Source organism: Ctenopharyngodon idella, chromosome 13, assembly GCF_019924925.1.
Source record: "Ctenopharyngodon idella isolate HZGC_01 chromosome 13, HZGC01, whole genome shotgun sequence".
NCBI lineage: Eukaryota > Metazoa > Chordata > Actinopteri > Cypriniformes > Xenocyprididae > Ctenopharyngodon > Ctenopharyngodon idella.
The window spans coordinates 9,136,292-9,159,257 of record NC_067232.1 but is presented as its reverse complement, the minus strand read 5'-3'; the positions used below and the strand labels follow the sequence as shown (position 1 = coordinate 9,159,257).

Here is a 22,966-nt window from a genome sequence, read left to right as displayed (position 1 = left end):
CTATTTAGTCATGGTTTGTGAGGAGCGCATACATATACTGTCACAAAACACATTCATTTAGAACAACAAATAGAAGAACATGCGACATCATAATAGTCCACAAAACATGTAACTCCAGAGATAATGCCATAATTTGTATTCATTAACCAAGCAGGTTTGATCATTCCTGTTCCGCTTTTTAACCACTTGAGTATTATGGCTGTGAAACAAGCATCAAAGCGCTGTATGGGGCCCCACAGGCTTCGGCTGCATTAAAATCACAATCTGTCTAATTACAGGTATGCACAGTCAGAGTGGTGAGAAAAGGAGAATGTTTTCTACAGAGATGCCTTGAAGGCTTTGTTAATACACTGACTGGAATAAATTCCTCATGCGAAGAACTCAGGTGCCACACATTTCCTACTGAGAGCCTTTTGAAACAGCCTTCCAGGTGAGAGTGAGACTGTGACTCAAGTTGTCTCCACTCGAGCCGTGAGTAAACATCATCTCGCACTTGATCCTGCAATAAGCCCGGTAATGAGGCCAAGCACTTGGCATTAAGATCACAGAGCACTCGTCTGCCCTCAGTCTCACGCCGCACAGTCAGACGCTGTTTGCTGCTGCACAGATTTTTGACTCAGTTCCGTGGGAGATGAGAGCGTCTGCACGGGTGCCATTAGTCACCATGGGATAGCAATAGCATTTACAAAAGGGGCTTTCTGAACAAACATGATGCTGTGCGGCCTATCACGCAGCAGCTTTTCAAACGTGAATCAACTCAATGCAATGTCTCAGAGGCCTTTCGTTGAGCTAGTTGCCATTTATTAGTTGCAGTTGTTTACCCTGCCACCAATGTGTTAATAACAAAATATTAAAAGTGGGCTATGCAAAAAAATTCCATGGAATACATTAAAGGGTTAGTTCACCCAAAATGAAAATTCTGTCATTAATTACTCACCCTCATGACATTCCACACCCGTAAGACGGGTGTCTTCGACAGTGGTTCGGAGCGTGTATCAAACTGCCAAAGTCAAGTGAACCATTGAAATTTCTAAACATTTTGAAACACTTGTGACGTAACGAAGCCTCGCTTACTGAAATTACGTGACTTTGGCAGTTTGATACACGCTCCGAACCACTGATTCGAAACAAAAGATTCGTAAAGCTTCGAAGCTTCATGAAGCAGTGTTTTGAAATCGCCCATCACTAGATATTGTTGAATAAAGTTGTTTTTTTGGTGCACAAAAAGTATTCTCGTCACTTCATAACATTAAGGTTGAACCACTGTAGTCACATGAACTGTTTTAAATATGTCTTTAGTAGCTTTCTTGGCATTTAAAAGTGTTAATTATTTTGCTGGCAATACAGAACTGTAAATGGCTCAGTGTAAATGCCTCACTGAGCCATTGGATTTTATTCAAAAATATCTTAATTTGTGTTCTGAAGATGAACGAAGGTCTTACGGGTGTGGAACGACATGAGGGTGAGTAATAAATGACAGAATTTTCATTTTTGGGTGAACTAGCCCGTTAAAATGCTTCACAAACCTGAACCTGGTCATGAAATGTTTTGCAATTCATCACAACAGCAACATTCACAATGAGTTTTAGGTCCTTGTTTCCCTTGTAATTATTATAAATCTTCTGCATGCAGTTTCAGGCCACAAACAAAAGACGTCCATCTTCCACTTCAACAGCATGTGCTTGTCTACTTTATAACTAGTTAGCTTACTTAGTTAACTATTACATAGCTTATAGTTTTCACATAAATTGATGAACATTACACAGATAGCTAGATATGATTTCAAGAGCTCTTGTGGATGTGCGTCGTACCCCGTGACTACAGGCTTGTGTTTTTATTTGGTGCTTGGGAAAAGAGCACCACTTGGGTGGTTGGAGCCCTGGCAGAATCCCGAAGTCTAAGTAACCTTTAATCCTTAATCCTCAACCCAAACCTGACCCTATACTGCATTTACTAGCGTCTAGTTGTCGGACGTCTGCCTCAAACATAAACCAAAACATTATAGGATTTTTGTGTTGAATAAAAACGTTACAGATTTTACGTTATTCCTAATTAGTCGTGTCACTATTAAATCACATGTAGACTACATTAAATATTCGATACTTATTATAAAGGGTTTCCATATTTTTAAATGTGTTTTCGACTGTAATCCGCAATAAACCGTCGTTGACTGAGAAGCCGCCTCGAAGACTCCGATTCCCTTCTGCTTTTCCCACAGTCATATACACGCGCATCATTACATTTATTATAGCCTATCAATCTTCGATAACATACTGTAGGTCAGATAACTGCGAATGATGATCAGTTTTCAATTGTGCTGAACCTTAGACTCTTATGTTGAAAGGTGTGTTTAGCTTCCTTTATCATATTAAAGATTACATAATAGCAGTGTTCGGCAAAAAGTGCAGAAATGACAGATTTAAAATGCCAAATCATTTTAATAATCGGGTGATCTAAACGCAGCTTTGGCGCAGTTGTATAGTGTTTGTTTCAATGAAATCTTAATTACCTGGAGAAAGAATATTAACAACAATAACAGTAGGCTAATAAAATACAGCAGAATTCCTCGCATAGAGTTCAGGGTCCAAAGTCAGGTTTTTTTTGCTGAACTTTGATCTTTTTTTATTACAGGTAAGATTGTTTGGTCTTAACATCTCCATGTAAAACAGCTTTCAAATTTGTGATAGTCACTGTATCAGAACCACTATGATGAGGTGAGTTTTAATGAGCTTCTGTGTTACATATAGATATTTTTTACTGTTTTTTACTCAAAGTAGGTTTCTATCTTTATTATTATTATTTTCAGTAGTGCTTGAACACTCATGTTGTGTTTCCCACATTAAAGGTTTTCTGTTCTAATCTGCCTATCAGTGCTGCTGTTCAGCACTTCGGCCAAGCCATACAGGCCCAAGGTATGTTTAACTTCTAATATGGACACTCTTAATTTACAGCAAAATATTTTGACTGTCTTATGTTACAAAAGAAAAAAACAAACAATGGCTATAGTCGCTTTTAATTACAACTGTTTTTACAAGGTCTGCCCTGACCCTTCTTGCCATTTTGAGCAAGAAGAAAAGGATGTAAAGAATTTAACATCAATTTTAATGTATTTTCTTATATATCAAACTGTGACTACTGAGGCAGTACTCTTCCACCTTTTATTGGGTTATTTTAAACATATTTATTAATTTTTTTTAAATCTTGCTTTTACAGGAAAAAGTTTTCAGCAAAGCAGTTCAGGACACAGTGTAAGTACTTGTCTTGCTTTCTGCACACACCGTGAAGGATCTAAGTAGGTATACAGTATATATAAAAATGTTAACACTTTAGTTTAGGGTCCAATTCTTACTATTAACTAGCATATTTCTAGGATATTGGCTATTTATAAGTACTTATAAAGCACATACTGCCTTATTCTGCATTACCAAATTCTACATCCCTTAATCCTACCCAATACCAAAACTTGACAACTACCTTACTATTAATAAGCAGTTATTAGGCAAAAGTCATAGTTAATAGTGAGAATTTATAGTGTAACCATAAAATTTTTAAAACATAAATTTAAAATATATATATTTCAATACAACCAAATATTCACAAAATATTCCTTTTCCATGGTATTTTCCAGTTTTGATCATCCCAATGGGAAGATAATCCTAGGAATGAAGGAGGTGGAGCCACCACAGGACATGGATATTACAGATTTTGACATCGATCCTAACATGTTGATTTGGAAAGCTGTAAAAGAGGAAATTCAGCAGAAATACAACAGACCTGAAGAGGATAAAGATGCTCTCTACCACCCCTTTGATATAAAACATCCAGCTGACCCAAAACAGCATGAAAACTACTTTCAGCCACTGAGACACGATCAGGTACAGAAGTATGACAAACCAGAAGAAGACAGGGACGGTCTATACCACGGCATGTTTGGTGTAGCTGTTGAGCCAATGAGAGGAGAGAAGGATGTAATTGGAGGTAATGCCAGGCCCATCTACTCAAGCCCTGAAGAGGACAAAGATGACCTGTACCACGCAGATCTCAAAGGACATCAGTCTGACCAGCAGGCGATGAATATATTCCCCGTTCACCCCAAAAGAGTGCACACAGAGCCAGAGGTAGACCTGGATGAACTTTATCATAAGCAATGACAAAATAAGTCTTGTTGTGTCTAAATGACTGCTGGATGTTAATTCATTGTGCAGTTTTAATTAAATGATCTCTATTGTTAAAATCATAAAATGTGTCTTAGTATGATTTTTTTAAAATACAGTATTAAACATAGAAAAAGTATACCATAACTAGTAAGCCATATGGTTCACTTACTGTTTTTTATTGAATCATTTTTAAATAAATAAGTAAATGAAATACATTTTTATACAATCATAATAAAATTAAAAAAAAAAAAAAAATAGAAAGTACTTATTAAGGCAAAGTATTATAGGAAAAGCAAAAGTATTGATTCACAGAACAATAGGCAACATAATGAAATGCTGCCAGGTGAGGATTGAGCTACACCTGTCGCACAAAAGAGCTAAAACTTAAAATAGGTAAATTTTAAAAAAATTAAATCTTGCTGAACAGAGCTAATTTTCAGTTCACAAAACTTAATTTTTTTTAATCAATCAAAGAAAGGCGGATACAGTTAAGAATTTTCTAATTGTTTTGCCGTATGAATTGTATGATTTTTCTCTTTTTATTAGAGAAATTGTCATATTACTTATTATACATCACATTATTACAGACAATATGAACAGAAAAAATGTAACTGAGTAACCTTTTCTAAATCTAAAATGAAGGCACTAAATTAACAACATACATACATTTTTATATAAGTAATAACATATACAATAGTTTTCTATCAATTATATAAAGATATTTTGCATGTGCATTATCTATAGGATTTTTGGTCTAATCGCTTTGGTAATGAAAAACTGTACCAAACAGCTCCTCTTTCAGCATTGTTCATCAGGCGGAATGACACCTTTCTTGATGATAAGATTTCCGTACAGTGCAGTCTCCCTGTCAGAGAGATTTAAGGATCATCGATTATTTTTCTTAAATAAAAAATAGCTAAACATATCATCATAAATATAAATGCTCACCCAGTTGCCACTACAGCAAATGCCTTCTTGGCACGCTCATAAAATGCAAACCGCTCAACAAAGTTGAAGTTACCCTGAAAAAAGCATGTTAATTTTTAAGACTGTTTGTTAGAGTATGGTTTATATATATATGTGTGTTTCTATAAATTTGATATCCTGGACAAATGATTTGTATTCCCTTTGTAAGCCTAGCTTGGTCAAATATAATTTCAGTAGTGATGAATAGTCCTCATCATATGAGTTATGACCTTTTATGTATATAATAGCTTACATCTGATCCTGCTTGTTTCAGGAGGGCAGAGTACCGGTCCCATACCGGCACTTTCAGCCCCTTTAATTTGTCACTCTGCACAAGGTCCATGACAGCTGCCTAACAAATCAGACCATATTCAGTTACAGACACAACCTACAATTATGAAAAGTTACATACATGAACAGGGTTTAACTTTGTGGTTTAGCCATATAAAAAAAATTAAAGATGCCAGAGAATGTTATCACCCACCGAATCCTCATAGGTATCAAGAGGAAAAAGCTTCAGTATTGCCTTCAGAAGTTCTGGTATACCTACACCTTAAAGAATAAAACAGACCATACACCTGATTGCCTTGCACAGCAGTGCAGTGACAAACATTTAACATTTTTGGCTGTTCAACTAATTAATATTAAGAATTATTTTGGGGTCAATATCTACAAAGGTAACCATAATTTACAAAATAATTATTATTGCTTCTGTAAAATCATAATAAATTAACATGAGATCTCTTTTAAACAGTATAAGAGAGGTGTAAAATCATTCGATTTTTTTAACGAAAGTGCATCTACAATGTTCGAAATTAGAAGCTACATTTTTGTTAAGGTAACTTAGTAGGACACATACCATCCGCTCTTATCTCCACTGGACCACATTTGCAAACAGAAGTGGCTGGAAAATTTGCGTCTGCAAGAACTAAAAAAAGTGATAGGCTACATGACAATCCATACATGACGTTCATTTCTTATAAAAGTATTGTTGCAATGACATCTCGTCTGTGCTCATTAGACAAACCAGATCCACTCAAAGCTGCAGACGGACAGAAAACCGACGCTTTTCAACATCAGCGGGAGTCGAAAGTGTGGATATGTGTTTTAGCTTAGACATAATAAAAATGTGACATTTTTATGAGAGACAGCCTACAAAGTTTTTTGACTGACATTTTGATGATCGAAATGAAAGCGCGTGTTGTAAGGAGCGCAGCCAAAGCAGAATCACTTCCCGTTTCACTGTTCGAACAAGGATTTATCCGTGGCGTTTTTAAATCGCATCTAACTTCAAATAAACCAAGGACATGCTATAATGGTACAAGCAGGTATATCGTCTTTATATTCATTCAGAAGCGTGTGATCCAAGAGCTTTGGTTTGGCTTGACGTTCGTAAAAGGGACGCTGCATGTGATCCGATCTCATTAACGACTTACCTAGTTCATCTCCATGACCCATTTGCGCCAAAACATACAATAACTCAGGCGTAAGTATCGATGGAATTCCTTTTAGTATAACCATTTCAAAGCAGTGACGGAACACAAGCGAGTTTGTGGGGAGTCATGTGACCCTTTAATGTATTTCAATTGGTTACACGAAATAATAGCCTACGTTTCTAACGCAACCTGCGTTTCGAATAGCTACGTAATTTGCGTTCCTTTGCATACCAGTGACAGTAGTCTGTTTTTTCTTCATCTATGTTCAAGTAAGACTGGTTATGCCTGAATCTGTTTCAGGATAAGAAGGCATATTCATGTTCAGCACTGTTTTTGAATACATTTGAACTTATGCCTCCTTACATTTTCAGACTGAGCAGGGTGCAAATAGCCTAATAAAAATTGCATTAACCTGTCAGAGAGCGCTAAATTTACACTGGAGAACAGAAATATCCTTTGTGTGAGGACGAGGGAGCAACATCCACTCTGGTCGGTACACAAACAGTGTTTTTTATTCATTTACATTTCAAAAATATATTGAATCGTCACTGAATAATTTGCACACTGCTAAAATAAACAAATAGCGTAACATCAGTGGCGCTCATTATTGTAATATCCATATCTTTAAATAGTATATAGCCTACTAGCGGCCTAGCAACAGGTGTTTGCAAATTCATTATTTCAGTTTTATCATGCATGTCTCTGAGTCTCTGGCGATCAAGCATTATATTGTAATCTTACCCATAATGTGAACCAGTTAATTGTACAATGTTGAGGAAAAATCCACGCGTACTCAATCTAACCATCTGCAGTGACTGAACTCACAACACTCACTGATTTTCAAACATTTCCGCGCATATAGCCTACGTTCTGCGCGTGAAATTGTGTTAAAATATGAAAATATGTTCCAAAGTGATATTAAATTAAATTTCCTACAAGGTCCCATGTTAAATATGAAGTATTATAGGCCCCATGTCTAATCAAATGTTATTGTTGGTAAATGGAAATTTGATGATACACAAGGCTGGAAAGCATTTTTTTCATAGTTGGAACATTTATTTGAAGAAAAAAAAAGACATTAGCAAGCTAATTGAACTTAAACTCGCCGTCTAAATGAAGAACGACACCTAGACGTGCAGCTGCTACTGATGAAGAACCGCCGGTGATGTGGTTGTAATTCAGAGAAATTTGCTCCAAAAGAGGTGTGTGGAGGCTTTGCAGCTGCTAAATGTGGAGTGAAAGTGGAAAGATGGAAGACTGATGGAAGAAAAGACATTCGGAGGAGCCAAGACTGTCTGATCAGTTCAAAGCTCTTTTCTTTTACCGAGGAACCATGCTGCTCCCTCTTTGGTTCTGCTTTTTTAAATGAGTTTATCACGCTATGAGGAGCTGCCTTTGCCAAAATGTAACGTTTTGCCTCTTTTGTCTGAGCTGAGCGCCTCAATTCGGTCTACATTTATTATTTTGACCTTTCGTTAGCAGGGGATAGACTTCAAAGTGGAACCTCTCTTTTGCTGTCTTTAAGGAGACCTTTGTGCTGTTGCGGTGTGTGGAGAGAACGTTTTTTTCTCCTCTTTTAAAAGTTTTGTTCCAGGGGCTGAGAAGAAAGCTGGACTCTGAGGGAATATTGAATGAAAATTAAAATCAATTAGGCTATGGACTTTTGAGAGTGTTTGGAACGACGCCGTGCGAAAAAAAGCCTAGATTTTCAAGTGAGAAAATGCCCTCAGTTGATGTGCAATTGAGATGAATAGACTCGTCCTATAATTACATTTGCTGTGGTCCTTCTGGACGCTGTATTTCACATAAAATGGTCAGTGTTTAATGCGTAAAAGTGGGTTGCAAGTTCTCTGGTGATCTTTAACCTGACAGGTGACGATTAAGCGACATTAGAAACTTTAGAGTGATTCATCAATAATTAGAAAGTTTGAGCGGTTTGGTTTAAAGCAGCGACATTTCATAAACTGCATTTAGGTTTACGAAAAACGAAACAAAATTAAGATAATCTTCAAAAACAGAAAAAAACGCATATTAATAAGATGAAAAATACTAGTTATTTATAAACCATCGTCCTAAAATTTCTCAGTTTCAACACATCGGACATAGTTATATAGGCTATTTAAGATGACCTGGTTACTGAGAATAAGTTTAGGAAAAAAATATTTTTTTGTTAAGAAGATATGTTAATCGTGTTAGTCAATAAACAAACTTCAGTATACCGCACAAAACCTGCTTTGCGCTATAGGCTATATAAAAACTATAATTCGCGTCCCTCAAACCCCTATATTGCCCTACATCAAATTATAGCACTTAATAGCCTATTACATTGTAATAAAACAATTTTAGATTAATAGAAAATATACAATTTAAAGAACACCGCTACAAAATATTACTACAGCGATTTTATTATCTCACTGGATACGCTGCACGAGTGACTGAAAGTACACCCACAGCACCACCTTGAGTGTACAAAGTGTAATTGCGCGGTCTCACCTCATTCCTCATGAATGAGCCAAAGAATGGCCAGATAGAGCATACAGTCAAATCAGAGGATTTTTGCAAAATCTTACATAGAGTTGTACAGTAATTACAAACAGTTTAAGAAGGCTGTGGCAATGGCATTCTCTCTTTTGAACTGTTCAAATGTATATTATAATGAATTTAGTGTTTCAGTTACACAGAAGTTAATGTATTGGATCCATCTATATGGTGTATCAGCAAAGATTTCAGTGATAATATTATAATAAAATGTGAAACCAGTAAACTTCAGGTATGCACATCTGACAGCCTAATTATATAAATCTTGATGTTATTTTCATAAACACCAAATAATAAAATTAAGGCAAATTAAGAGTATTTTAATATCAGCATTTGATCACAATCTAAACATCACCATATTTTTCCACTGGATTTTTAATTGTCCTGGAAAGCAGCCTTTCTCTTCTCGACAAAGGCAGTCATGCCCTCTTTTCTGTCCTCCTGAAAACAAGAACACAGCAAGTTCAAGAAAGAAGTAATCTTTTTGCTTAAAAAGGAAACGAATAAATGGAAGAAAAGTGACGCACCGTAGCAAAGGTTGCATGGAACAATCTTTTCTCAAGGCGACTGCCCTCAGCTAAAGTCAGTTCAAATGCTGTAAGTAAAGTTTAAAAAAACTATCAGTTTCTAAAAGGCTGCAGAGGATTATATGCATTTTTTTTTATTATTTTGATGCGTGAGCCTAATGTTGAAAGCCTTATTCATGAAACATGAGCAGAATAAATTGAGCAACAAAAAATATCTTCTAATCGCTATTGAAACCCTTACCTGCATTAACAGCTTCCTTTGCCATGGCTGAGACAAGTTTGGAATTGCCAGCTATTTTCTCTCCACATTTGATCGCTTCTGAAACCAGCTGATCCACAGGAAATACTTTACTTACCAGACCTATAAAGATGAATACATTAGTCCACATTTTAAACTGTGAGAAGAAAGAAGCTGTAGTGCAACTGTAAATTTGAAAGACAAACCAGACTGTTTGGCCTCCTGAGCTGAGATTCGGTCTCCTGTGAGAACCATCTCCATCGCAAGGGATTTTCCCACTGCTCTTGTAAGCCTCTGAGTGCCACCAGCACCTTGAGCCAAAGAAATCATGTGATCTCAGCTAGCTTATTTAAAAAAAAAATATTGCCATTTATAATTATATCAATCCACATAATCAAAAAACTGATGTGTTATTGTACCAGGAATGGTCCCAAGCAAGATTTCTGGCTGTCCGAACTGCGCCTTCTCCCCAGCATAGATTATGTCACACATCATGGCAAACTCGCATCCTCCACCAAGCTGGACAGGACAAAAACTTCATGTTCATGCTTGAGTGGGAATTAAGGTTTAAACAGGCTTTCTAGTGACTTACTAAAAAAATGTACCTACCGCAAACCCATTGACAGCAGCAATAACAGGCTTTTTGACTGTTGATACCCGGTTCCAATGTGCCAAGAAGTTTCCACCATAGCACTCTTGAAAGGTTCGATTCTGCATCTCTTTAATATCAGCTCCAGCTATCAAAGCAAAAGTGTCAATACAATATACAACGACCAGTCCAAAGGAATTCAATATAATACACAAATAATGTTATTGACAGTTTCACACCTGCAAAGGCTTTTTCACTCCCTGTGACGACAATTGCTCCCACTTCTCTGTCATCCTCAAATGCATCAAGGGCTTTGCCCACCTCCATCATAAGCCCATCACAAAGAGCATTCAGGGCCTTTGGTCTATTCAGTTGGATGAAACCGACATTCTTCTTTTCACCCTTTTTGTCCACGAGTATATACTGATACTGGCCACCTGCAAAAGAGATGAGGATAGGGGACAAATTTACTCAAAATGGCTCAATGCAATTTTTTAATGATTAAAAACATAATTTATTTTTGTCAAATACATCACCTCTTTATTATATTTATATTCCTATTCTTATTTTTAAGATATGTTTGGATTGTAAACAAGCACACAGAAGGTTAGCTGCAGAGGCCACAATGTTTCCATTATAAAGTTGCAGGAACAACAACACTTTCAGCAGTCAGTCACAGAACCAGAGCAGGCAAATGACGCAAGTTTCCAAACAAAGAAAAACTCGAGAGTGACAAGAAAAAGGTAGACATTATTTTTAAGTAGACATGGTTCCTGTTACCTGAACTGCATTGCCTTGTTGCTGCTAATGCAGAGGGTAGCAGTTTACTGTTTTTGAGAAGTAACCCTGTGGATCTGCAGAGCAGCGCCATAGTTGTGCGAGGTCAACGGTAACACTGCGACGCTGAAGCGTTGGTTGGCTGTCAATGCTGACGTCACAGCGTAATCAGGATGCCAGATATTGTATTTGAAACCCCTCTTCCGTTAGCATTTGATTGCAGTTTTAATAAAGATAGAATAAGGCGAGTGATTTCTTTTACGTCTTTTATTTGATTCTATACTTGGATTTTATCGAAATCACCTCAAATGGGAATTTGTCTTTTCTTAGTGTTGAGCCACACAAATATGTACAAACACGTGTTAAGGAGTTTTTTTTTTATTCCCTGTTTAATACTTGGATTAGTTTTAAAACAAGGATTAGATGGAAAAATAATGGCAACAACGTATAGCACGTTCTTGTGCTTATAGCTCCCTCTATTGGTCAATTTTTGTGAATGAACTCCACATTGTGCAAATCTGTCATTTCTATTGCCAGCTGAGGTTGTATGGCTTACATAAAGAATGATGATCTTGGGGTAATGCTAATTATTGTCTAAAAAAACGTTATACTTATTATTACAGTCTAGAATTTGTATTAATGATATTAATTCTTGATGTATTTCTTTCTCCAATAGAAGAAACTAGCCAGTAGAGGGCGCTTTATTCTTGCAGGGTTTGATGCTGTTTACGGTCTTCGGTTTTGTTTGAAAGGGCAAACTGCCAAGTGCTTACTTAGGACACATTAAATGACTTCAAAGTCCGTAAAGATTGATTTATTGGTCTGTAAATCTGTTAGAAAAGCAATGAAACTCATGAAGGTTACAAAATCCATGAAATAATCTTTTCTGTAAAACCAAAACACAACAATGCATTCACCTATCAAACGTTTATGCAGATGGCGATTTCAAAATAGTATTAATCATTTTGGGGTGTGCGTTTAGGTATTTGTAATGCACATTTTTATCCACACATATGCTTTTTTCACTCAATTGCTACTCTTTAGGTGTAACATATATATATGGCAGTATATTTACAGGGTATTCTAGAGGGCAAACATGTAATACCTTGGAAATTTTAAGTTTTATTGTTTGTTTTATTTGATTTATTTCAATTACAACACTTGCTTTAACCACACATGAAAAAAAGTGCATTGCATTACATTACAATTGAGTCTGTTGGTGTAAGTCATTAGTAAGAATTCAATTTTAGATCCCAAACACCAATGCTGTATTTCAATAGGCACATTTCTGATAAATACCAAGTTTTGAAAGTACACTAAACCTACTCTTCAGGTCTTGATTTAACTCATGGAAATGATGTACAACTACATCTAACATCACAAACTAGCTCTAAATAATGGGCCACTTTAGAAATACACATACACCTCTGAAATAGTCTTCAAATAAAAGAAATGACATATTGGGCTCTAAAAGAAAAGCTCTGAATATCCCAAAGAAGAAAAAAAAAAACATGTACCATGCTACCTAGAGTATAAAGAAACCAACTGAAGTGTTGATGAATTGGTAACCAGTGAACACTCAAACTAAATATCACATACACCATCAAACACTCTCTTTAGTGTCTAGACATTATTGCAGTAGCAAAAAAGTATATATATAAAACAATGAAGCATATAGAGGCCCTGTTTAGTATATGTACATCCAAAATTCGAAGGCTTCATAACAATAGTTTACAACCAAGACATTCATTTTAAACCCTCATAAATATGAACAGTTGGAAAGATTGTTAATTTATTTTGAGATACAAGACAAGAAACAGCAATGAAAACGGAAGCATTAGAACTGGTATCTGTATTAGGGAATATTAGAAGGATCATAGGGAGTCTGATGAATACACTTTAATACGCCCTGAATGCACTTTAAGTCACTTTGGATAACAAGTTTCTGCCAAATACATTAATGAAATCCATTACTATACTAAGGTTTCTTACAGCACAGTCAACACTTTTGACATTCTCTCCTTATATGCCCTTTCTCACCTGTTATTTTTGTAAATAAAGATTCTCCCTCCCCATTTTTCAATTATCCAGGTGTAATTTCACACACACTCACTGTTCAGAGACCAAATGATGGTCAACATTAAAACAGCACCAGACAAAATGAAGCAACTCACAGATTTAGCAGTTAAACAGCAATACTGTTAAGTGTATTGTATTGGTCCTGATGACCAGGTTTCAGTTGCTAAATGTGTCCTATCAAAGTGTGTTTGCCATAACATGTCAGATGGGTGTGTGGTCAAGGACCACATTGCTTGTGTTGCAATACCAATTCTCATTAAATAAACACTGCATAAGTTTGTGACATGACCGGTTGCAGAGAAAATCGGCCAATATATTCAGAGTGTAAAAATGGCCTACTTCACATTAAATGTACAATAGTTTATTCAGCTGGAGTTTTCTATCAGGAGTACCTTCTCAACACATTAAGGATCTTTAATACAACAGTTCCCCATTGCAGTCGATAAAAATTCTAACCCAAACACTGATGTGAGCAGATGGTTTCTGGCTGGTGTTAAGTACTCTCTGGCAAATAACAGCATTATTCCATCACATGAAATTCAGGCAAGCAGATCGGCCAGTAAAGTAGACAAAAACAGCAGCCCTTCAACTTCATTCATCACTGCCTTGGTTTCCATGTGTTCCAGGACACAAAGAGTAATTATAATATAAAATATTACAATACTGACCTGAATAAATACTGACTGATGAGAAGCATTGCCAGCTTCTTCACTACAGTACAGAGCACATTTATCAACAACAGTTGACATGACTGTAGTACTACATACACTACCGTTCAAAAGTTTGGGGTCAGTAAGATTTTTTTGTTTAAGAAATTAACACTTTAATTTAACAAGGATGCATTAAATTGATCAAAAGTGACAGTTAAGACTTTCATTTGTTAAAAAAGATTTATATTTCAAATAAAATACTTACTATTCATCATAGAATCATGAAAAAAAATGAATCACGGTTTCCACAAAAATATTAAGCAGCACAATTGTTTTGAACATTGATAATAATAAGAAATGTTTTTTGAGCACCAAATCAGCATATTAGAATGATTTCTGAAGGATCACATGGCACTGAAGACTGGAGTAATGATGCTGAAAATTCAGCTTTGCCATCACAAGAATAAATTACATAAATATAAAATCATTTGATCAAATATGATCAAATAAACAGCCTTGGTAATTATAAGAGACTTCTTTCAAAAGCATAAAAATCTTACTGACCCCCAACTTTTGAACAGTAGTTTATGCATGTCATGCAAATAAACGCAAATCAAGAATCATTTCTCAGGTATTGTAATTTAATGTAATTAGTAGCAATAATAATCACTGATATCACACTAATTCTGTCCTACAAGTGAAGGTGCAGCAGAAGACAACTGAGAGGATTGTGGGAATGTGGGTGTGCAGGGTAGAGGGGCAAAAAGCATTGCTGAACACAGGAAATATGCTGACCCTTTTCTGTGTTTATATTTAGAGGAGTGACATAAGGAGTAAGAATAAGGAGGACGGGATAATTTTTTTTTCTGTGAAGACACTCGCTTTACATCCACAGCTAAGCTATTACGAAGCCTGTGAGTGGATGACGGTACATTCAAGAAACAATTTAGCCCTGTTATTTCTGCTCCTTCAACTTTTACTAGGTGCTTATAATAAAGCGTAAACAGATGAGTGGGGGAAAAAAAAAAAAAAAAAAAAAAAAAAAAATCACTGCACTAAAGTCATTCCTCACAGAAAACAATCTAAATAAACATCTGTGTCCAAAAGCAGTAATTTGTTGGTTTGGTTGCCAAAGATTTTACATTATACAGTTGTACTTAAATACTGCACTGGCTTGGAAGAGAATGACTGGATGATCAAATTTCAGTGCTTCATTTCCAAAAATAAAAACTTCCTCTTAACCTCAAATTAAATAAAATGTGACATTCTACAACAATTTAGTGTGACAGATCACTGTATATCTCCCAAAAAATGAATAGTTGCAATGACCAGATACAGGAGGGAACAGCTATTTAGGCATGCCATACACCCTACTACACAATTTGGAGATCAAATAACATCTTTCCAATAACATAAAAATTACTGAGATAAAATAAAGTAAATCAAACCCAGACGGAACGGCAAATGCTGAATCTGAGCTCCAATTAGCAGCCAAAGTATGTCAAGATAGCCTATCTAATAATAATTTAAAGCATTTTGTCATCAGAATGAAATGAAGTAAATCAACTTTATCTGATTTCCTGAGTTTTGGATCATTCTGAAACTACACTGCTAGACTACAAGCACGACTACATTGGCAGTGTCTATCGAGAGCAGCTAAATCCCAGTGGCGCATGGTACTGCCACAGAGTGCATATCAAAGTGTGTGATCCCTGAAAAATTATCAAAGCTAAACAAATAAGCTACAATGTGAAGCAAGGATACTGGAAAACACACATCTGATATTGCAACCATTCACCAACCTGTTATGATACAATACTCAGAAATCATTCCAATGAGAGGTTAGAGGGCAAAAGGAGTGAAAATGCAGATGTTGCTGATGTCTTTGTGTGAGCTGCGGCCCAGAGGCCTTCACTGCCTGTGGCAAATGCACAGGTGCGCGCGGTCACCTGTGAGAAGTCCTTTCTGGAGCGTGCTCAGGTGTGCTTGCTTAGCCCAGCTTGGTGATCTGAAGACTCCCAACTATCCGGATCATATTAATGGCCAGCAAAGACTTTACTTTGTGATAAAAGTCAAACAGCTGGTGTCCATCCACAAAGATCCTAAAACGCTGGTGCTCGCAATGGATCTCAATCTGTACAAACAGGGAAAGGAGAGGGGAAAAAGAGTGAAATGAGATCAAATCAAAAGAATCCTTTGTCAGTCACTGAGACGCATTGTGGACAGTGTGTTGAAAGGAAGTGCTTGTCTGACTTTGCATGACTGCTTATCTCAGCTCAACATTTGGAAACAGTGACCCATTTTTTGGTTCGCCTTCAACCCCAATTACAAACAGTAAGCGCTCATTATCTTCCAGCATCTTTACTCACTTCGGTCGTACAACTCTTTGCCATACGGTATAATTCTGTAATTGCATATTATGGGAATAAACCGACATACAAAAGCAGCCATACTTTTTGAAAAAAAAAAAAAAAGAAAAAAAGAAAAAAAAAAATGACAGTATTATATAGACACTACACCACCATTAAAAAGATTGTAGTTTGTAAGATTTTTTTTATGTTTTTGAATGAAGACTCCTACGCTTGTCAAAGCTGAATTTTCAGCATCATTACTCCAGTCTTCAGTGTCACATGATCCTTCAGAAATCATTCTAATATGCTGATTTGCTGTTCAAGAAACATTTCTTATCAATGTTGAAAACAGTTGTGCTGCTTAATATTTTTGTGGAAACTGTGATATTTTTTTAATGATACTTTGATAAATATAAAATTCAAAATAACAGCATATATTTGAAATAAAATTTGTTTCTTGTCACATTTGATCAATTTAAATGATTTTTGCCAGGAAAAAAAAAAAAAAAAAAAAAAAAAAAAAAAGTACAGTATAAAAAAAAAAAATTTGGTTTTAGTAGGTTAACAGTAATGCATGTGTGTGTGTGTGTGTATATATATATATATATATACACATATATACACACACACACATTATTGTGCATTTAATTCTACTATTGTAGGTATTATTTTTTTTAAGGAAAATTATTTAAAAATCCTTTGATGTAGCTTGATTTTAATTAATGCTACATAACTACAAACATACTAAAATATTATCTTAATATAATATATCTTGGAGGAGAAAAAGGAGGAGAAAAGAGGTTTTGCCTTAGACATCACATTACAGAGTCTGAAGGAGGTACCTTCATACAACATCTGTGGCCATTTTTCCGCCTGGTATGAAGATGCGTTTTGGTCGATCGGATCACAAGCACACGTGGTATTACACCTGGTATTTTAATCCATCTCTTTTGTCCACTTTCAAACACTTTTGTCCTGATTTCCTCGAGGCGAGGGTCTATGGGCGGGTAAATGTATGGGTTTTTTTCCAGATCTTTCGATCTAATGGACAAAATAAGATTGCGCAATTTACACATGAACGCGCCCAGAGACGACGGAAAAACATATGGAGAGCAGCAGCTTTCATTTCTGCTCTGACAGTTGCAAGACCACGCTGAACGCTGTGAGTGCATTAGAAATCAGGAATGGTGCTTGGTAAATTTTTTTATCTTTAAACCGACAAAGTTTAAATCCCGTCTTGTTAGTGTGCTTCCCATATTGTTTACGCATTAGGTCAGTAGGCGGAGAGAAGGGGTGTTTAGTGGCTGTTCAAACACATTCGACCACATGAGCGTTTCCACCAGGAAAGCAATCCGGTCCAATGCGTTTTCGACTACCTCTGGAAGTGGTCAAAAGTGGACAAGCTCAAAATGATTCAGACTCCATTTACACCTGTATTTAGTGTCGTCCACTTGTGATCTGATCAACCAAAATTCATCTTAATACCAGTTGGAAACAGGGCCTGTATCTGTTAAGTTTGACTGACTGGGCAACGAGGAAGCTGCTATCTGTTTTGGACACAACCCTGGACTCATGCTTTGTGCAGATTAGAGATCTCAGATTAGAGAACATGTAGATGTCAGTGTTTCAGCTCATTACCCTGAAAGGCTGGTCCGGGATGAAGGGGAAGTAAGCTATGGGTGCCTCCTCCTCACTCCATTTCCCAGAGACTCGTGCATTCCTCAAGAACTGCCTTTCAGTGAATCGTGCGCTGAGTTTAAGGGCCACATCAGTGAGCTCTTCATCATCTTTCTCCTCACTGTGGCCACAGTTCAAACTGATGTCAAAGCTGTGTAAAAAAAAAAAAAAAAAAAAAAAAAACAACAATAATAAAACATTAAGCATGTAAACAGCTGGTTTATGTCACTTCTAAAGTTATTTATCTTTTTTCAAGATTTATTCATCCTTACTAATACATTCAGTATGTTAGCATAACCGTATGACTAGCCATTAGTGTTAACAAAAATATGACAAGTGTTGGATGATGAAGCATTACAAACTGTGTGCTAATGCACCAAACATTACAGAAAAATAGTATGCATCTATTTTACATAAATTCATAGCGATTTAGGCCTGCGTTGGCATCCATTATCACACTGACTTGAGCCTCACAGTGCATTCCTAATGGATCAGCAGGTTGTTTAGAAAGGCTAAATTCCTGAGCTGAAATTACACATTAGTACCATTTAACCATTGATATATCAGAACCATAATGTGAGATTTAGTTAAAATGCAGCATAATTACAATGTAAAAACTACACCATCAAGATAACAAACCGCTCCATTCCCTTAGGCCAGGAACCATTACTATACTATCAAAAAAATAACCAGCACATTCAACTCCATGAGCTAAACTGGTAGAGCCTGGAATCAAATGATTTTCAGGTAACACACATACAGGCAAAATGCAGACCCTGAACACAATGCAAGTCTCACTTTGGATAAAAGAGTGTGCCAAATGAATAAATGTAAAGTGCTACAAAAAGCTTTTGGGACTAGTATTAAACAAATATTAAATAACTAAACTACCATTTAAAAGTTCAGTCGGTAAGTTTTTTTTTTTTTTTTTTTTAATAAATGAATACTTTCATTCAGCAAAAATGCATTAAATTAATCAAAAATGACAGTCAAGACATGTATGTTGCTAAAAATGTCTGTCAAATAATTGCAGTTCTTTTGAAACTTCTATTCCAATGAATCCTGAAAACAAAATGTGCTGCTTAATATTTTTGGTGGAAACTGTAATACAACTCTTTACAACATTGATAATAATGAGAAATGTTTCTTGAGGACCAAATCAGCATATTAGAATGATTTCTGAAGGATCATGTGACACTGAAGAGTGGAGTAATGATGCTGAAAATTCAGCTTTGCCATCACAGGAATAAATTACATTTTAAAACATTAAAATAGAAAATCATTTTAAATAGTAATAATGTGTCACAATATTTCTGTTTTACTGTATTTTTTTAATCAAATAAATACAGGCTTGCTGAGAACAAAGGACATCTTATCCATCCTAAACTTTTGGACAGTAATGTTGTATCACAAAATGGTATACATATATACACACACACACACACACACACGCATGCATATTTGTATGTGTGTGTATAACACACACACACACACAGGCTGAACATTAGGCTGAATAACGCCCTATCTTGTGATTTATCACTGATTATTTGCATCAGCATACTAAAACATTTCCAAGACACACCCAATGCTCTCACAGCTTTGATATGTTTCCTTAACAGCTAATGTAAACACCCATCAATTCTAAGCTTTGCACACACCCATGCAGTGCTTTTCTTGAGCAAATCTACAACCCAAAGCAACCTGAAACAAGAGGCTCTGGCTGTTTCTCAAAGCTGCTGCCTATCTGGACAGCATATGAGCCCACGATGCCCAAAAATGCAGTTTAAGGAAGCTTACATGGTTTTGAGACAAAACTTCTGTCTGATGTAACTATTTGCTAATGCTAGAATGTGTAAAGTCTTAAATATGCAATCTTAATGTAAAAACATACCTGTCTGGCTCTGGATCAATGATGCCCATTATAATGATCTTCTTCCCAGGCCTCATCCCACCTCTGATCCGTCCACTGAAAGGAACTGTCTGGTATATCAGATGTGGGGGGAAATATCAATGCCACATAAACTACAGCATAACAAAGATTGCTTTTAAACATTACTCTACCAGAATACGAGAGATGTCTTCTTTATCAGGGGAGATAAGCCCAGCATCTCCAAATGAATTATTAAGGTGAAGATCATCTTCGGTGTTCTTCAAATGAGAAAGAGAAGATTTACAAGTTTAAAAAGCACTTAAAGATGCAGGATGAAACACAGCGCGAGCGCTGTAATGCAGATGCACATGCAGATTTTAACAATAAAACGACACGCCTTCACCGCATCTGTACTTCTTTTTAAAAAACAAACACAAAATGTGCACCAAATACACGAAGCGATAAAATAAGGCTCGAAATATTCTGTCAATTGCTATCTACCACGTCTGCCGTGCATTTCAACAAAATCATTGTGATTTTCTTCAACTCTATGTATGAGAGAGGAGCGAGTCGTCTCCTCTCATGTGATGCATACAGATTTCCACTGCGCTTCGTATTAAATATACCCTTACTATTACCTATAATGGCTATGTTATGAAAATCTGAAGCACTGTAAGATTATAAAGGTATTTGTGACTTACTATCGCGTCCTTTTCCATGCTCGCCACCGCCATCTTGAACAAAATACCATAGGATGCTTATCAAAGGCGGTCCAGATTAGGAATCTATCAGTGTCGTGGCAGACTGGACAGGGAGCTGCAAGGTGTCTAAGTTCAAGAAGAAAATTATAAAACAAACACAAATTCTCTAAACGAATTAAGAAGCAATTCTATTGTCTCTACGTGAGAAAGAAATATGCTGACGCGGATTATCGTACGGGTGGAGGTTAATCCAGCCTCCAAATGAACCTAATCTGCTCAGATCTCATTGGATCATCTGAGCATAATTACCAACAGAATAATGAGTGGCCACATTTTACCACTTTCGTATTTTAAAACATGGCTATTTGCTTGCTTAAACGTTACAAATTACTAACGCCAGTATTTGTAATATTGTTTGTAGTAACTCAGAATTTTTTTAAATATTGATGTAATATGTGTTGGTAGGTAAACACATTCTGTGCTTTGCATTTTTTGTTGGTTGTGGTGGTTTTGTTGGTTAATACTGAGAGAAAGAATTGACATTGTTCCAGTGTTTCTGATCTTTGAAATGTGCGCCCTCAATGAGCGGTCAGAGGGAGACCCCTAGTGGCACTTGTGACCAATGGCACCAAGGCAGTAGTGTATGTTTTTAGAAACTCCTACATTTATTTAAATCCGCGGTTCATTCTTACTATGCTACTATATGAAATCTATAAAAATAGGTTTAACGGAAATAAATATGGAGATAATATACATCAATAAGTAGCTAATATAATATAATGTTGTAATATAAATTGCCATTTATGTACAGTTTTTGTGATTTAAATGTGTTGTAGCTCTGAATCATAATATAAAAAGTCATAATCATCATAATAATGATTGTCATTCACAGTTAATACACAGTGAGTCTTTTCAAGACCGGCAATCAATATGGCACTGAAGTGTCTGAATTGATATGAATCAAGCACCATGATCATAGCCAGAAACAGACTTTTCTTTACAGCTCTATATACGGTCAGTGCCTAAAGTCAGAGCACATGGCTAATTTTGAATGGCCGTCAATGGAGAAACATGCTTTTCAGTAGCAGTTGGTGCAGTTACAGCATCTACCAGCAGGGGCTAACAGGATTCTGCTAACTTGGTACAAATAACTGTTACACTGGGGGCACTGTAATGCAGTTAACCATCTAAGAGCTTGACGATTTGGTTCTGTGGTGTCTTAACACAAAATAGTTGGTCTGCAGTTAAATACCTTAAATAAGGATAAATAAGGAAAGAAACTTTTTTATAAATTATTTTTATTATCCTATATCTTCTAATTACATGGATTTTTATTTTATTTATTTTATTTCAGTATTTTATTTCATTTTATTATTATTTTTTTTTATACATCCATTTTCCAAACCCTTTGTCCTAAGCAGGGTCACAGGGATGCTGGAGCCTATCCCAACATCTCAGATTTATTAATTAATTATTTTATTTTTTATAAAAAAAAATATCCATGAATCCTTTCTCGATACTGCTTATCCTATAGGGTCATGTGAGAGCTGGAGTGGAGCTTATCCCAACATCTCGGGCCTAATGCAGTGGACACCCTGGATGGATGTTATTTTATATTATGTTATTATTTTTTAATATTATTATTTTTATTTTATTTTTTAATTTTCATCCATCCATTCTCAATACAGTTTATCAGGGTCGTGGGAGGGCTGGAGCTTATCCCAGCATCTCGGACCAAAATATTTTATTTTAAGCAGCATGCATTATGTGGATTAATGAATATTCTTCTATAACAAAGTGTGGACCTTTGGGTGACAGCAAAAGGCTGCATCATGCACTGTGACCTGCTCTGTTCAGAAGTGTATTTGAGCATGCAAATTTAATAAGTGTTTATTTAGCAGGGCCAGCCTGTAATTAGGTTAATGCTGCAGTCGCTCTGCACTGCTCTCCCACAGCTCCATTCTCCTCACCTGCTCAGGCGGAAAGCACCACAGACGGACCTGGCACTGCCCGCCATGCTCTGATCATGCCCGCTTGGGCCTGTTGGACACCTCGCCCACCTGCCTCACATGATGCCAATGTCCAAACCTCCAACTGACATTAACCGTCACCTGCTAATATGACTAAGTGTACAATAGCTGTTGGATATCTCAAAGTGTTTTGGGCACAGACAATTCTAATAAACTTAGAATTAGGATGTCATATTCAAGTACTTTATCTCAGTCTGCTTCCCCAATATCAATATATTGCAATCTGTCTATTTTTCTCTGTCTCTCCCTCACTGAATATGGCTTATTGTGTGTTTTTGTGAATGTCAAGCTCCCACACACTTCCTCACACCCACTCTCTCCATGCAGCAGCTGTGTGTGGTCTGTTTCTTACTTCCTGTTCTGACTCCTCACTCAGGGCC

At 36.3% G+C, this 22,966-nt stretch overlaps 4 protein-coding genes across 4 annotated transcripts; 1 reads left to right on the top strand and 3 right to left on the bottom strand.

Annotated features, from left to right (window-relative positions):
- Positions 1 to 2,634: 2,634 nt before the first annotated feature.
- On the top strand, positions 2,635 to 4,694 carry si:ch211-217g15.3 (uncharacterized protein LOC368914 homolog). Its single transcript, XM_051918082.1, has 4 exons — positions 2,635 to 2,714; positions 2,846 to 2,912; positions 3,214 to 3,248; positions 3,629 to 4,694. The coding sequence occupies exons 1-4, from the start codon at positions 2,707 to 2,709 to the stop codon at positions 4,149 to 4,151; spliced, it is 633 nt and encodes a 210-aa protein (XP_051774042.1). The 5' UTR covers positions 2,635 to 2,706; the 3' UTR covers positions 4,152 to 4,694.
- Positions 4,313 to 6,805, bottom strand: fuom (fucose mutarotase). Its single transcript, XM_051918085.1, has 6 exons — positions 6,560 to 6,805; positions 5,983 to 6,051; positions 5,608 to 5,675; positions 5,377 to 5,475; positions 5,106 to 5,179; positions 4,313 to 5,022 (listed from the first exon to the last, which is right to left on the bottom strand). Exons 1-6 carry the CDS (start codon positions 6,642 to 6,644, stop codon positions 4,956 to 4,958), a joined length of 462 nt encoding a protein of 153 aa, XP_051774045.1. The 5' UTR covers positions 6,645 to 6,805; the 3' UTR covers positions 4,313 to 4,955.
- A 2,141-nt stretch (positions 6,806 to 8,946) lies between these two features.
- Positions 8,947 to 11,396, bottom strand: echs1 (enoyl CoA hydratase, short chain, 1, mitochondrial). Its single transcript, XM_051918081.1, has 8 exons — positions 11,232 to 11,396; positions 10,691 to 10,888; positions 10,472 to 10,599; positions 10,282 to 10,381; positions 10,069 to 10,173; positions 9,866 to 9,985; positions 9,625 to 9,692; positions 8,947 to 9,538 (listed from the first exon to the last, which is right to left on the bottom strand). The coding sequence occupies exons 1-8, from the start codon at positions 11,320 to 11,322 to the stop codon at positions 9,473 to 9,475; spliced, it is 876 nt and encodes a 291-aa protein (XP_051774041.1). The 5' UTR covers positions 11,323 to 11,396; the 3' UTR covers positions 8,947 to 9,472.
- A 934-nt stretch (positions 11,397 to 12,330) lies between these two features.
- lgalslb (lectin, galactoside-binding-like b) lies at positions 12,331 to 20,828 on the bottom strand. Its single transcript, XM_051918084.1, has 5 exons — positions 20,557 to 20,828; positions 20,047 to 20,133; positions 19,877 to 19,965; positions 17,947 to 18,136; positions 12,331 to 16,091 (listed from the first exon to the last, which is right to left on the bottom strand). The coding sequence occupies exons 1-5, from the start codon at positions 20,587 to 20,589 to the stop codon at positions 15,948 to 15,950; spliced, it is 543 nt and encodes a 180-aa protein (XP_051774044.1). The 5' UTR covers positions 20,590 to 20,828; the 3' UTR covers positions 12,331 to 15,947.
- Positions 20,829 to 22,966: the final 2,138 nt, after the last annotated feature.

What these genes read in the sequence shown, in the direction of transcription:
- lgalslb (XM_051918084.1), bottom strand. Translation starts at nt 20,589, where the DNA reads ATGGCGGTGGCGAGCATGGAAAAGGACGCGATA. An exon ending in AAGACATCTCTCGTATTCTG is followed by an intron (nt 19,966 to 20,046) that starts GTAGAGTAATGT and finishes CTGATATACCAG; the next exon opens with ACAGTTCCTTTCAGTGGACG. An exon ending in ATTGATCCAGAGCCAGACAG is followed by an intron (nt 18,137 to 19,876) that starts GTATGTTTTTAC and finishes TTTTTTACACAG; the next exon opens with CTTTGACATCAGTTTGAACT.
- echs1 (XM_051918081.1), bottom strand. Translation starts at nt 11,322, where the DNA reads ATGGCGCTGCTCTGCAGATCCACAGGGTTACTTCTCAAAAACAGTAAA. An exon ending in TCAGGAGGCCAAACAGTCTG is followed by an intron (nt 9,986 to 10,068) that starts GTTTGTCTTTCA and finishes TCATCTTTATAG; the next exon opens with GTCTGGTAAGTAAAGTATTT. An exon ending in TCCATGCAACCTTTGCTACG is followed by an intron (nt 9,539 to 9,624) that starts GTGCGTCACTTT and finishes TCTTGTTTTCAG; the next exon opens with GAGGACAGAAAAGAGGGCAT.
- fuom (XM_051918085.1), bottom strand. Translation starts at nt 6,644, where the DNA reads ATGGTTATACTAAAAGGAATTCCATCGATACTTACGCCTGAGTTATTG. An exon ending in GGGTCATGGAGATGAACTAG is followed by an intron (nt 6,052 to 6,559) that starts GTAAGTCGTTAA and finishes CACTTTTTTTAG; the next exon opens with TTCTTGCAGACGCAAATTTT. An exon ending in TTGATACCTATGAGGATTCG is followed by an intron (nt 5,476 to 5,607) that starts GTGGGTGATAAC and finishes CTGATTTGTTAG; the next exon opens with GCAGCTGTCATGGACCTTGT.
- si:ch211-217g15.3 (XM_051918082.1), top strand. An exon ending in CCAAGCCATACAGGCCCAAG is followed by an intron (nt 2,913 to 3,213) that starts GTATGTTTAACT and finishes TTGCTTTTACAG; the next exon opens with GAAAAAGTTTTCAGCAAAGC. An exon ending in AAAGCAGTTCAGGACACAGT is followed by an intron (nt 3,249 to 3,628) that starts GTAAGTACTTGT and finishes GGTATTTTCCAG; the next exon opens with TTTTGATCATCCCAATGGGA.